The sequence below is a fragment of the Temnothorax americanus genome, unplaced genomic scaffold (assembly GCF_048541705.1).
Source record: "Temnothorax americanus isolate GAGA-0224 unplaced genomic scaffold, ASM4854170v1 Scaffold3, whole genome shotgun sequence".
NCBI classification, from domain to species: Eukaryota; Metazoa; Arthropoda; class Insecta; order Hymenoptera; family Formicidae; genus Temnothorax; species Temnothorax americanus.
This window is the reverse complement of record NW_027509442.1, coordinates 3,224,676-3,239,943: the sequence shown is the minus strand read 5'-3', so window position 1 is coordinate 3,239,943 and position 15,268 is coordinate 3,224,676. Positions and strand designations below refer to the sequence as shown.

The window sequence follows — 15,268 nt, the reverse complement described above, 5'->3', positions numbered from 1 at the left end:
GAGAGGTGTGGCATTTAAGGGTTAAAATAATACTGTTTTATATGTTAAAATAAAAAAATTTTGATACACACATACGTATATGGTAGTTAAAAATAACAAAGTGTTATTTAACTCAAGGTATTGGTTTAAATTTCTTCTTTTAATATTTAACAGTGTAGCGCTCCGCGCGCGTTTTTTGTGTCGTCAAAAAAAGTGCGTCGCGTCTTTAGGACCACACGTTTGAAGAATTTAGTCCTAGAAAATAAATGGCGTTTCTATCAACTTATTTTGCAATGTTGCAATGTATTATCTATATTAGTAGTCGAGCTTGTTGAAAAATAAACTATTTTTCTCTTTTATTCCACTCTATATTGTGACATTTCTTATTCCGTCCTACTACGATTAAGGCTACTTGCAGAGAACAAAAAACAATACCGGAAGCGGAATACAAAAGTCTCCTAGAGTTCGCCGGATATTCAGTTACAGAAATTTATGGATATAAAAATAATAAATCTTACGTGAATTCTCAGGAAAGGCGGAATAAAATGCATCCACTTTTTTTTTTTTTACGTAGAACAATTATAATCACGCTCGAGGAAATTCATTCTTTTACGAAAATCTTAACGGTGCATATTCGATCCGATCAAAAGGGAAGAGAAAAATCTATTCTTATCTTTCTCTTTTCTTTTTCAGTGAACTCGCATGACGTTAGTTTCTGGATATATGTGATTGTCATTTATTTGTATACCACTTTCAGATAACGTATAGCGCATGCTAGTGATTCTTCTAGAATAATTCTCAGTGATTGGTATTTTTTCTACCGTTACAGTGATTCACACAATTCGAATACCATTTCGGATTTGCGCGCGATACAACTGATAAATAACTGATAGGTTTCATATTATCCGTGTTTTATCTTTTATCGAGAAACCCAGATATACAGATTTCGAAATCGATAACAATCGCTGAGAACATGAGCAAATCGCATAAAATGTGTTTAAAATGAGCAAGTCCATTTAGCGTCTTTATTCAAGTGATGGCTAAATCAATATTTAACGAATGTAATAACGCTGACGTATCGTCGGATCGCTCATCGGACTTGGTATTTAATTTCATCATGACAAATGATGACCAACTTTTCAGTTTCTTGCCTGTAAACATCGTTAGGTAGTAACTTGGCAATTGCGACGTGATAATTATAGTGTAGTGCGAATTTCTATTGTCGATAATGCTGTCATAAATTATTGATTCATTTCTTCTATTGTAAGCTGTTATTTTGGAGGAAAAATTAAGGTCCACTAAGATCATAATAAATTTTAATACTTTAGAATTGAACGCATTTTGATAATAAATCTATGGAGGTAATAACTGGATTGTAACCCATATGTAAATGATCCTTAAAGCACAATTTATATACACGATGTTTTGATTAGTAATTAATGCATGACGTAAATGCATTCAACGTCAAAAGTGCCTCCCGCTATTAGATTTAACATTTTTTGGATCAAAAAAGTGTCGCCAGATAATTTAAGTATATTTTTTAGTATATTTTTTCATCTTTTGAGAAAGAAAGAAAATGCAAATTATATACATTTGCACCACATTTACAAGACCTTCGATTCACATTTACTTCAACCTTCTATAATTCTGGCAATTTTTCTAATAAATAATATGATACATAATTCTGAGGCAGACTCGATTATAAACTTTAATTAACTTTAATTAATTTGTCGAGTCATATCCATCGATATTTTATTACTATGGCATGGACAGGGGCCGGATTATCAATAATTATTAACATTATCTTGTTGCTTGATGTATGAAGAGAAAGATTAGATTACGATTGGCGTATTATAATAGTTAGAAATTATAAGCAATTCTGTCGAATTAATCGTCGATATAGAATTATTAACTTTTTGTTGTAACATTTAGAAGAATTAGATTATGGACAACGAATTATATTATTTAGTTATTTTGCCTTAAACAATTTTATCGGTTGAATTTTAATTTCCGACATCGGAGATAATTGAAAAGTACCGATATTTTATATCTAAACAATTAACTTTACAATTCAAGATTATAGTTATATATTTATAATTTATTATTATACACAGAGATATTTGATTTCATTAATAAGAATACATAATTTACGATGTAATTAATATCATATATCTATATTACCGCGTGATAACATATTTCTGTACAATTATCATTTGCATAATCAAATATGAATGACAATATTGCATTTCTAAATAAAAATAAAATATTGTCGAGTCGAAAATATATATGTATACATATATCTATATGAAACATTAGTATAATATAAAATACTATTATCAGCTATTTATTAATTATCTTGTTAGTTCGACCCTTTAATTGTTGGTCTTTAACAGTATCTATCTACGTCTCTCCTCTCGATAAAGTCTGTATCAAATTACACATTGAAGATTGAGAATTACGAATTAAAGATTATATAATATTCGACTGATCAAAACAAATCGATTTAAAGTTAAATTATGATTGATCAAATTCTAATTTTCAATTCGTAATTCTCGATCTTCAAAATTCCGTCTTGACACGGGATTCGAGAGCTAGATTGGATTCGAAAATACGCGCCGGTGAGCGGCTCGCGTCTCGCGGCCGGAAGTAGATCGCGTCATCTCCGCGACTAATCTGGACGGTCGACTTCCGCCGTGGCCGGTTTACGCAACACGCAACAGACGGATAATCTGTCGGCTGGTCGGCTCTCACGCACAGGCGTTTTCTCTCGTGCGAGGATTCTCAGCGAAAAGAAATGTTGCGCGTCGTAGCGACACGCGTGGCCTCGGCGGCGCGCAGCGCGATGGTGCCGCGGGGCTCGGCTGCCGTCGTCGGCACCCAGTGCACCAGGTCAGCCCACGGCGGTCCCAAGGAGACCGACGAGGAGTTCGATCAGCGATACGTGAATTTCTTCAACCGCAACGACATCGATCACTGGGAGATTCGGAAGGCCATGAACGATCTGGCCGGTGAGCGAGTTGATTGCCTCCTCGACCTAAACATCCTGGACCATTGAAACGCGACCCCTCGAACTGACCGTGATGTCCGTTCGCCTGCGCCGCGAGGAGAACGCGACAAGTCACGGATTAAGCGTCCGTTCCTTTTGATTGCATCGCGTTTTGCGGTTGACACAAACGTTTACAGTGTTTTGGAACTACCTTTTGAATCGTAGCTTCTATTAAAGTTCTATTAAAATTATGTTAAAACTTGCGAAGTTGTGCCTGAGAAACAACTTTTTCTGATATTTTCTTTCCGACGTCTTTACTTTGCTAAAAGCGTCTCACTTTTTTTAGTCGTTAAATTATTTAAACATATAAGAAAAGAAATAAGAGACAACTTATTGACCAAAAAATCTACGCTGGAAAATCAGAACGTTGTTTGATAATCTATTAAATTACGAAGTAAAAATAAAATATTCATTTGTATCTATATCATACAAATATTTTTAAATTTTAGATAGCTGCAAAAAGACCGTCACGATAATATTTTTTCTTTTATACTGGCCTATTATGAATACATAGCTGTGTACCGATTATAAAAAAAAAATAACAATTTTATTTTTATTCTGCTTAGGTATGGATCTTGTGCCAGAGCCAAAGGTTATATGCGCAGCGTTAAAAGCTTGCAGAAGGTTAAATGACTATGCGCTCGCTGTAAGGTTCCTAGAGTGTGTAAAAGATAAAGGTGGACCACACGCCGACAAAATCTATCCCTACATTCTTCAAGAAATTAGGCCCACTTTGAACGAGCTGGGTATTAGCACGCCTGAAGAGCTAGGATACGACAAGCCAGAATTAGCCTATGAATCGGTGTATCATATGTAATGAACTAAAAACTATACTGTATAAATTCTAGTATTTATATATTCTTAGCTGCTGCCTCGGATGCAAACGTTAAGAGAACAATTTGTCAGTAAAACTAAACCGTACATGTATCTGCGTAGTCAGCAGCATTGTTGAATAAACAACCACAATTACATTTAACGTCTGTTGTTCATGAAAAGTCAAAACAATCTATAATACTTTACGTAAGACGCGCCAGAATTTTAATTAGAGATTTAATTACAAAGATATAAAATTTATAAGGAATGTGGACAGAATTGTAACCACCTTCGACACTTTTACTGAAGGAAAAAAAACTGCAATTTGTACTTAAAATTAAAATTGCTTGTCGGATATCCTTATGTCTTAATCTTTTTTTCTTCTCTGTGCTTCATAGCTGTGTTGTAAACAATTGAAATATATATAGTAGTAATACGTAGTACAATCAGACTGATCACTTTTAATTTCGTATAATTGGAATAGAATATGTAGAGGTAAAATTGAAGACTACGATGACATATTTACAGACTATATGACATGGAGATTGGGATATACATCAGCAAAGTCATATACACATATGTCTATAATTATCTAAAGTCGTAATACACATTTTTTTTCTTGCTTTTCAAATGACAGCCAACTTAATTTATGCTCGGTATGTGCTTTGTTACAAACAACAAAGGGAAAATATAACATACTTATCTTACACGTGAGTACCGATATATTACATCATTAAAGTAGTGGCCCTGATATAAAAAAAAACCGCAACAATTAGTATCTAATCATTATGATAAGTTTTTAATAATATATTTATCACTAACTGCAACTACTTTCCCCTATAATGTTATAAAAATCTCTTTGGTATTATTACACACGGTTTCGAGGGCAGTTTGTCGTTTCAATGTTACGATCTTCGGAAATACCGCTTTGCTCTGCATTATCCAATTTACAATTAGATAATACTGAACAACTACAACTATAAAATATCGTTTAAATCGCTCTACGCGATTTAACGCAGATATTTAATATAGAATTATACACAAAGAAAAGCCGAGAGGATAGAATTGCAAAGTCGAAAAATCACTTTAGATAACAAAAAATCCTACTTTTTGCTACCGTAACATTGAAACAAGATTGCACGCAAAAAATACACTTTTCGTCGCCTTAGATACATTATATAAAAATTGCAGCGATAATTTTAAATACCATGACACAGTTCGACTATTTAATGTAAAATAGAATTGATTACTTTTGATTACCTTCAAGTGGAATGAAGGTATAATATATATGAATCCTGGTTTTTACAATCGCATACCCTCCTCTTTAGAAAATTAGTACATACATCGTGATTCCATAATTCTCGAGATCAAGAACGTTAAAAATAATCTGTCGTACAAATATAATATATACTAGGTTTTTTTTCTCTTTCACCTCGTTGGTGAAAATCAAATGACGGCTCGTTATTGATTACGCTAATCGAAGCAAATACACAAGTGGTGCAATATAATTTCTGGTAAATAAGACTATAGACACACGCCTCTCGTTGGCGCGTATTCAAATTGCAAATTCATATATTCTGTATTGTTGAAAAAACATACATCTTATATCCTATTTGTACCCGTCAGAAATGCTTAACTCTTTTTTTTTGTCATTATTTCTACTATCGCGATACTTTATATATTATATGTACTAGCCTGTTTTGCATATCTTGACTATTTAGATTTAGAGGAAATTCCAAATAGTCAAGATAAATGAGAAACGCCCATTGTCTGTATTGTTATATAGTTACATAACTCTGTGATAAGAAAGTTATCTTGATAATTTTTTCACTCGTACACTTCGAACAGATTGTTACGATTCATTCGACTCTATGTCTGAGCCCTGTTTTTTTTTACCCACAAAAATAAATTCCTTCTCTATGACCAATTTCTTTGGTAATATTATTATATTATATATTATATATTACCCAATGAGTAAAAATGTCCCAAATCGGTACATATGATAAGATCATATCATAAGACGTCTTTAATAAACTAAAATAATGTTGTCTGGGTAATAAACATTATATTATATAATATCATTATTAAAAAATTGTAGTTTCTCTCGTTTACTTTTAGACACCCGCGGGGAAGCCTTGTGCCTTTATTAAATTTTTAAAAATTATCTTGTGCCATTAACAAAACTGAATGAGTTATTTTTGCTGCAATTGCGGAAATAATCGAGCTTCGTGATAGATTATTTTGAGTAATTAATGAAATCAGGTATAAATATTTTCGTATAAATTCTTTCCATAGAAAATATTAATAAAAGATAAATATTCTTTGGTGTGTTTTCCCATGCATCAACCTGGCTCTACGACTAGAAAATATGTGCTTACCTCGCAGTACCGGAAAATACAAGCATTAATGATTTTCGATTTTCCAGTAAACAATGCGCGATAGATAATTATCATCGAAAACAGACACGCCTGACATGACAATAGACCTCTTTGAAAATTAATACTACATCCGAGGAATTGGATTGCAAGTGAATACCCTCAAGCGTCTATGATGAATCTTGAGTACAAATACGACTAATCCTAATTCATTCCATTCTCATGTTCAGATATAACCGCCGTTTGACAACGACATAGTCAGCAAGACATGCTACACAGTACAGTGACTCAAAGAGAAAAAGAAAACACCACACCAATCGTTACTAATTCTTGCACACGTTTATCCCTTCCGTGTATCACACCGCGATGCACCGACAGCATGTATAGGTGGTACGGAACGATTTTTTTTTTTTTTTGGATTAACTAGATTACACTCGACGTGTTTATTCTGGGCTAGATACAGTTTGTTGTTGTTGACTGTCCTCGTCCTTAACAACTTCGGCCTGCATGGCCTTCGTTAGAACGTTGGCGTCTTTTAATGATATTACTTGAAGAACCTGATGTTCCCCAGCGGCATTTATCATAGTCATAGGGTGGCCTTGTATAGCGACGGCCTCGATGGTGGTGTCCCCGTTTCCTGATTCGACCTTGGGTACCTGAACCATCGGCGTCACCACTTGCATCGTACCGTCGCTCTGTATATTGGCCACCATAGTTTGATACATACTGGCAGACACTGGCACTGTGATCACTCCTGAGACTGAGACAGGATATCCTGAAACAAACGTACAATGAGCGTTCTATGCTCGGCCCGTGATGAGGCAGTTGCATCTGTATTGCAAACTAGAAAATTATAAAGGAAAATGATAAACAAATATCTCAGATAAATTATATACTCACAATACGACAACGTCAAGAAGCTGTTTGCAAAGCACTAATATCGAACCAATACGGTCTGTGCACGATTAAAAAGTTGTGTTGTTTGCACTACGCATTCTTCATTCGACAATTTTACCCTCTATCGTAATAGTTAATAATTACTAGTTTACGATACAGTCGAACATCTATTGGATTACTAATCCTTAATTAACGAGGCCTTACGTTCTTCCTTAACTGGCATGGGCGCGGTCTGTCAGATCACTGCAGTTATTCACAAACGAAACAATAGTAAAACAAAATTACTCGTATTATTATCGAGTGGAAGGTAAACAGAGGGTACAGGTTTCAGACTAGAGGATAAGGAAAACGAAAGGAATGAACAGAGGTCTGTGAGACCGCTGCGTGCCAGTTAAAACCTTATAAAAATGAAATCGCACTTCGCGTAAATTTAAAGACGCAGAGACAGAAAGAGAGAGAGAGACAGTACCATTTAATTAGAGTGCGCTAAAAACAAGGTGTATTTACTATGACTCACTAATTCTTCGGCACGCTCTTTCAATTGTAAGATCGAAATACAGTTTACGGTCTATCTAAGCAAATCAAGGCGTTTATGAGGGACAGCAAGTGTTTAAGCCGTTTGCAGAAATCAAAATTTCGATCAATCCATATGATACTTTCGAAAAGCGTATAAATGTTAGCATTGACATGTTACTTATTTCAAGCAGCTTAAACACAGGCTGCTAGAACATAATATATAAAAAATAATGGTACATCAACAAAAAATACTCTATGTACAGCAAGTTTATTTCACTTCGTTTAATTAAAGTCAGTAAACCAATTTTTAATAGTAAATATAATCGTAGAACAGTTTCTTCCGTCATCGAGATTGCGACAACGGACTGCTTTAGCAATAGTTTGTTGAGTCGAAAATTTTAAGAATCCAATGGCGATATGCCATTTATACATCATATATTTTTAATTATTAAGAAAAATTTCTAAAAGTAATGCAACATGGACTCTTAGTTTCAAATAAAGCTGTGCATAGCTCCATTTATATAAAATTACTCTAAATATATATACAATACGAGGCAAATACATAAAACTAGTCCAGATCCTAATTCGTTACGCAAAGTAGTATAAACACATAGAAACATGATTCTTGATTGGAGCATAGCAGACAGCATGCAAAAAAAGATCCGGGACCAATAAAAACGAGTCACTGCTCAAGTAGCTCCTGGCCGGCGACAGTGCAGAGCCTATAAAAAACTGTTTTACCGTGTCCGTCTTCCCCGGTAAGAATGATCTGGCCGTCTTGACCTAACGTCGCTTCTGTGACAGTGTTCAAATCGACGGCCACGCTAGCACCTTCTGTGCTACCAGCTACTTCCGCTAATGCTTGCACATCTCCTTGGCTCGTGTGGATCTAAATCAAATCGCAAATAAGATATTACATGATTTATATTACGTGCGACACTAATGTTTACAAATTTAATTTACTAGTATTAAGAATTTCATATAAATTCTGTTAACTTTAATCTAAATTTTAAAAGAAATAATACCAAAGAGACCAAAAAGATAAATTTAGAAATAATTAAAAATGTTTAAAATTATATATTAAAACTATTGCCACGTACACAGCATTATCTGTTCAGTGATTATTATAATCTGATATTTTGTTATATTAATATCTATTGCATTATAACTTTGATTTTTTAAGCTGAAAATGATCTACAAGTATAATAGACGCAAGATTTCTGTTACAAAGTCCTATCTTTAGACGGTATTTATAACTCTTTGTGTTCATATATGTACTTGTATCTTGTATTGATTTTACATCTACAACAGTTTTCAGTCCATATTGACCTTTAGTATTTCTCTATGTATTATCTCTGTGTCTATGCGAGAAATGATCGAATTCATGTGCCACATTATATGTATATCGATTTAATATATCTCAATTCTCTATATTTTATATGTATTATAAAATAAGTATTATCATATCAAATTTTGTAAAAAAAATGCATATTTTCAAGAAATCTTTAGAGATTTTTTATATTAAATATTTGTGATTTTTTGGAGAAGACTTACAGTAGCGACTCCTTGAACTTGGGCTGTTGTACCATCTGGTAATGTAATAATCGGTGTATTAGGATCCACCTGTATAATAGAGACTGTTCCATCTGGATTGGTTATTGTCTGCAATACAGTTGTCGGATACTGGGTCATCTGTTAAACAATTATAAGTCAGATGCATGATGCATATATGATATCATATGATGAACTATGTATATGATAATAAGTATGTTCCATTTGACGCTTGTGACGCTCGTGAGCGTCATTCGTCCTTGTTTAACAACCTGGTTAAACAAGGATGAAATGATTCCAAGAGCGCATTTGCAAGAGCTAAATGAAACGTACCCATCACGGCTGTGCATCTCAAAACATTATGGACTGTCAATCTTAACAAAAATTGAAATAGTGAAAAGCAAAGTACATCAAAGTAAGAAAACAAAATATATCTTTCGATTCTAAATTTTTCGAAGTTTCGAAAGAGTAATTGTGCCTATATGTTACTTCAAAATAACAATAAATAATGCTTTTGAAATGCAGCCCTGTGTGTATGTGAATCAAGAGACGTTATTTTTATAATATTAATTCTAATTAGAATTTCAATTTTAAAATACTAATAAATTTAATCTACTAACGTTCTATCACTAAAGACAGATTATAAACAAATTAATATATTTTAATATACGTCTAACTTAATTATAAAATCTAATATATGGCATAACGGAAAAAAAGCCGAATTAACTCAAATAAGGGAAACCAAACACATTAATAGAAATGACTTTGCAAAGAATATTCCAGATTTTTGATTCATTCTTTTTCTATAGAATACAGACTGTAGAAACAAACGAAAATCAGGTCTTGAAAAATTGAGAAGCTTCAGACAAGAAAAATTAATATTTTTCTAAATATCAAAATAATACTATGAATCTCTTTAATAGTACAGCGACCAAAAATTCATATTGTTTCATGTCATTCTATATCTATTTTTTAAAATTCTATTTTTATATAAACTCTATCCACTCCCACCTGAGTGGCAGTGGCAAGAGCTGTGGGAGACGCGGCAATGATTTGTGCTGGCGAAGAGTTTCCCTTAGATGAATCCGTGCTGTTGAGGCGAACGACTCCCACCGTCTGCTGCTGTTGCGACTGTCCTCCTCCATTTTGCCCTTGACTCGATGATGGATGCGACGAGGAATGAGGCGTCGCTTGTTGTATCAGAACATTAGACTTGTCGTCGTCTTCGCTAAACGCTGGTAGAAGATCTTCTCTTCCGTGGTATTTATAACAATTTATTACAATTTGCCGTAACGCGTGAGTCCAGGAGATCTGCAATGGATTGCACTGTCCCAATTTCCAGTTTAACATCCGATCAATGAGCTCTTCGAATAGATTACTCGATTAAGCAATTTATGTTCATTATATATTTTATCAAATGGATAAAACAGTATAAAGAATCTAAGAAATAAATTTCTTGTGCGTCAAATTTCAAAATTTTTAATTATTTCTCTGAATTATTAGCCTGTTTGTATTTTTAATAAATACAATATTTTTTTTTTGTATTCTTATTAACATGACATAAATATATTTAAAGATATTTCAGTATTGTAGTAGAACGATAAAGAAAGAATTGAAAATATTCTGATTGATTTTACGTACTTTTTGTTTTTCGTCCTCCGATCGCGCATCCATCCGGACGTTAGCCCAAGGCAATTCTTTGGGCCACCAAGGAGGTCGCGTACTATCTCTTCCCCAACCAGGCTTGCCTCTGCCCGTGGAATACTTTAACATCAACGGGATGAACGCCCTGAGTTGCGCCTGTGTCATCTTCTCCACCGGGGTCGGTATACCGTCGATTATAAGCGGTGGTAATTCGAATAATGACGGATCATCCTGCACGGGCGGAGGCGCTTGTTGTGCAAGTGCGTTCTCCAGCTCTTCCATGATAACGTTTCTTAGATTTTTAACTACGTCTTCTAATGGTTTTGCTCCAAAGACTTTGTAACTACTATTTGGTTTGCCTGGCGTAGCCACTAATACTACTGCCTGTTGTCCCACTCGCGTAGCAAATTCGTCAATAGTTTGCTGTAAAAGATTCGATAATGACATTGAGAATATGAGAATATATGTAATAATGAAAATGCGATATTCATGCGATCAATTATATCAAATTTCACTTACTCTAAGCTTTCTTAAAAGTCTGTTTTGCTGTCTCTTTCTGATACTGGGATTGGTTTCGAAACTGTGAGGTCGTTTTCGTTTCTTGGCTGATACGATGGCAGCAGCCGCAGCAACGCCTACAGGTCCTAAAGATTTTTCAATGAAAAAAAAAAAAATGTTTCAATTGTTTCAACTTTATACCTCTTGATATGCCAATATAAGCAAGAAAAATAGAAAAAAATATTTTCAAATTTCAAATTTCGATAATAAAATAAACGCTTATTTATAAAGCAAAAAATTTGAAAAACAACATTGGCATATCAAAAAAATAAGTGTCATTTTCAACACATACAAAACAAAAATGCGTAAGCAACAATGAAACAATCCGTCTGTTTCTTTTAGCTGCACTGGCTGAACTAAACTGTACTGGTGCAATAAGTTGGAGTGAGACAAGTGTATTTTGTTTCCCTCTAACTTACGGCATCAGTGTGCACCAGTTCAGCCAATGCAGCTAAAAAAAAAAACAGACCCAATGAAATAGTGAAACGTGATTAGGATCGAAGATTATTGAAGAAGTTTTGATATTATAAATGATCGGGTAATTATGTCAAACTATATAATATGATTTATGATATTGAACTGACTGTGCAATGCAAGAATAATCATATTTAAAAAAAAGTTTTATAAATCCGTTTGAGAAAATATCAAGAAAACATAAGATATAAAAAAATAGAATGCTATAGAGATATAATAGAGATATTATAGATATATAATAAAACTTTGTTATATTTCACACATCTAGATGAAAATATTAAAAAATATTGGATTGTATTCATTATTAAGAATTGAGAGAGAGAGAGAAAGAGAGAGAGAAAACATCATTTGCCGAAATAATTTTATTTCTCTAACTAAAAGTATGAATTTGATCCTTTTATAACACTGGCTGATATATATATATATATATATATATATATATATATATATATATATCTATTCCATATATATATATATATATATATATATATATATATATATATATATAGACCTATTCCACTTTTTAACTTCAATTTCCGTAACAGAATCTTGTCTCGGTTATTAATTATGAATACAATCCATTGTCATCCAACATTAATCACATAAAGCAAGTAAACACACAAACACTGTAAAATGTACAATTATCATGTTAGTCTGTAGTGTAATTGCAAATATACATTTTTACTTTAAAAACTTTTCCAAACATTATCGTGATGTGGCTTTACAAATAGTGATATTCAAATACAAATCGTATACATATTTTATACACATATATAAAATATGCAGTTTGCGTACCGTGCAATTACATACTGCCTCTTGGAAAAAAAAATCGTTTTTTAACATCAATTAATTCAGCTCATTTATTCTGTGTATAATATGTGTGATTAAAGTAAAATTTAAAAAAATTAAAACTATTTTAGAAATAAATATTTCATATTTTATGTCAAAATAAGCCAAATTAAAGTATAAAGTATTTTATTATACAAACCATTAGTCATCCTCTGTATTTTTTTACACAGAGTATTCGCAAAAATCAATTTATATAGAAAAATTTACATAATTACTTTTTATTAATATTTGCTATATGATGTGCTGTTTCACGTATACAACGAATACAATTTCAATTTAATGAATTACATTATAGTAACGTAAATGACTAGAAGAAAATTATCTTTGACAATATTAATGTACAAAAATTGCAAATAATTTCAATGTGAGTCACACTTGATACTGTATATATTATATATGTTTGCGTATACTGTATAACAAGAGCATCGTATCCTCTTACTTGAAGTTTAATGGTCTTGCAGGAAGAGATTAGCCATAACGCTAAACAACACTCTCGCAGGACGAGATAGAGCATCCCGTTTATAATGTGCTTCATCCGTAAATAAAGGTAGTTAAATAGGGATAAATAAACAGAAAAGTGAAAAAGCGAAAAAAAAATGGGAAATCACCATTAATGTGTTTGAATTGCCAACCTGCTGCGGCGAGTTGCGCTGTCACATCGTCATCCATCGCAGCCGAAAGGAGATCTCCTTCCTCGTAGGCTTCGGACTCGCTGCTAGGCTCGTCATCGTCGTCGTCCGAAAGCCGGCGCAACGTGCTGGTCTCCGCGTCTTGTACAGAAACCATCTTTATCTCTTGCTCGTCCAGCTTGGTATCTCGTATATCGCAACCACACCGCAGAAAGTCGTGACGCCGTCGATTTCAGTGGCAGTTTCAATTTCTTCTACATCACCTTAGCCTGAAGTGACAGAGTTGTACATCGTTTTTTAATAACGATAAGATTCCTAAAACGGTGCGCAATCGTCGCAAAAATACTGGACGTGTAGAAGCCAAGATTTTGTTTTATTAATTATCACTAAGGTAGATATGATTAATCGGTACTACGCTAATTCCCCGCACGATGTTCAAGTTCCGCGTTTACGTCGCTCGTCTGGAGTCGGGGGAGAAAAAAAAAACGAAAAGCACGTGTTTTCTCTTCGGGAGCAAAGAGAAGGGAGAAAAAGACAGAGAAAGAAAGAGAGAGAGAGAGAGAGATAAATCTAGGTATGTACATTTCGCACAATTGACGAGCTACGGACGACGGGCCGCCTTCCGCAGCTCGCACGCACGATTCTCCTGGTGGCCGGCCAAGTCGGGCTGGCGCGCGTACAGCCACGCGGACGGGAAGGAGCCCGTCGCCGGGGTGGCAATGGTGGCATATCACGACGAACATAACTCCGATTCACGGCAACGGAGGCAGCGGAGGCGACGGTGGTGACGACGACGATGGTGGATGCGGCCGCGGCCGCGGCGTCTCTCGTCCACCTCGTGGCATGGTCGCGCGACCGCAAAGTTGACAAACGTTCCAGGCGACAACAAGAGAACGCGCGCGAAAGCGTCGCAAAGAGAGACCAAGACGGACGGGGAGAAGGGAAGAGAACGGACACAGCTAGCGCACGGCAAAGCAATAAGCACACGGCGAGGGCGAGGTAGAGGCAAGAGAGGGAGGACGCGGGGATATATGCGCGTTTATCCGGGCCGATACTTTGGGGGGGCAACGAAAATGCGCAGGGCGCGCGCAAAAGCGGGCAAAAGAGAGCAGGTCCGGGTAGCCGGATAGCGGAGCAGCTCTCTCACGACTCACGACGACTGCTCGGTGAACGCGGAGCCGATGGAGCAGGCCCAGTGAAGCTCGGGAGTTGCGTACGCACCTTGGTGGGTTCCCGCTTCCCGCGGAGTGGATTCAAGGGAGGGCTTAGGGCTCCTCGGCCTCGGCTACGCTGACGCGTCTCGCACCACGCCCCGCGCACGCGGTCGCGCCCGCGCTTATCATCACCGTGGTATACGGCCGGTCGTGCGGCGACGGCGGCGGACGCGCGAGGCCACTTGCCGACGACTCGCGTTTACCTCAGGACGCGTGACGCGCGACAACGGTGGTAGCCGCCATGGCCGGTATTCGGCTTCGGCAGCGGCGGCGGCGGCGGCGGGTGTATCGATCGGCACCGAGCGGGCCTCCATCTCACCCACCACCACGACAACAATACGCTGAATACGCGGACACGGGTGGACCGGCCATCTTGGGCGAGCCTGCGCGATGCACGCCCGCCCGAGCAGACGATGCCAATTTCCACGGCATTTCGCGGGGGCCGCGGACGCCGCGCACCCTCGACCCCCTAGGCCGATCGTTCGCGCCTCGGCCCTCGGCCTCGCGCCGCTACCAAGCTCTCGACACTCACCGTTTCCCCGTTGAAATCCGCCCGACGACAGCACCGATCCCGCGGAGAACGCCAACGCCATATACATATATACGAGCTTGGTACAGCGCTGTACGCCGTATAGCTCCTGTATAGCGCGATTGGCGGGAATCGAGAGGGCACGCGTCATGGCGGACCAACTACGCCCGCCGCCATTGGTCGGCCGGACACGT

The 15,268-nt window shown here is 36.4% G+C and overlaps 2 protein-coding genes across 10 annotated transcripts; one reads left to right on the top strand and one right to left on the bottom strand.

Annotated features, from left to right (window-relative positions):
- Nucleotides 1-2,649: 2,649 nt before the first annotated feature.
- Nucleotides 2,650-4,001, top strand: Cox5a (Cytochrome c oxidase subunit 5A). The gene is made up of 2 exons (XM_077411231.1): nt 2,650-2,987; nt 3,592-4,001. Exons 1-2 carry the CDS (start codon nt 2,774-2,776, stop codon nt 3,840-3,842), a joined length of 465 nt encoding a protein of 154 aa, XP_077267357.1. The 5' UTR covers nt 2,650-2,773; the 3' UTR covers nt 3,843-4,001.
- A 403-nt stretch (nt 4,002-4,404) lies between these two features.
- On the bottom strand, nt 4,405-15,213 carry Ewg (DNA-binding protein Ewg). Of its 9 annotated transcripts, none has more exons than XM_077411213.1 (8): nt 15,078-15,213; nt 13,311-13,600; nt 11,341-11,465; nt 10,819-11,244; nt 10,189-10,503; nt 9,181-9,318; nt 8,368-8,515; nt 4,405-6,988 (listed from the first exon to the last, which is right to left on the bottom strand). In XM_077411213.1, the coding sequence occupies exons 2-8, from the start codon at nt 13,486-13,488 to the stop codon at nt 6,657-6,659; spliced, it is 1,662 nt and encodes a 553-aa protein (XP_077267339.1). In that variant the 5' UTR covers nt 13,489-13,600; nt 15,078-15,213; the 3' UTR covers nt 4,405-6,656. The 9 variants fall into 9 exon arrangements, with proteins under 9 accessions (XP_077267339.1, XP_077267338.1, XP_077267341.1 ...); XM_077411212.1 differs by lacking the exon at nt 15,078-15,213 and adding an exon at nt 14,553-15,023; XM_077411215.1 differs by lacking the exon at nt 15,078-15,213 and adding an exon at nt 14,749-15,023.
- Between the last annotated feature and the right edge of the window lie 55 nt (nt 15,214-15,268).

Coding starts and splice junctions, on each gene's coding strand:
- Cox5a (XM_077411231.1), top strand. CDS start 2,774: ATGTTGCGCGTCGTAGCGACACGCGTGGCCTCGGCGGCGCGCAGCGCG. Junction 2,988..3,591: donor GGCCATGAACGATCTGGCCG/GTGAGCGAGTTG, acceptor TATTCTGCTTAG/GTATGGATCTTGTGCCAGAG.
- Ewg (XM_077411213.1), bottom strand. CDS start 13,488: ATGGTTTCTGTACAAGACGCGGAGACCAGCACGTTGCGCCGGCTTTCG. Junction 8,516..9,180: donor AAGTTCAAGGAGTCGCTACT/GTAAGTCTTCTC, acceptor GATTTGATTTAG/ATCCACACGAGCCAAGGAGA. Junction 6,989..8,367: donor TACCGGGGAAGACGGACACG/GTAAAACAGTTT, acceptor CGTTTGTTTCAG/GATATCCTGTCTCAGTCTCA.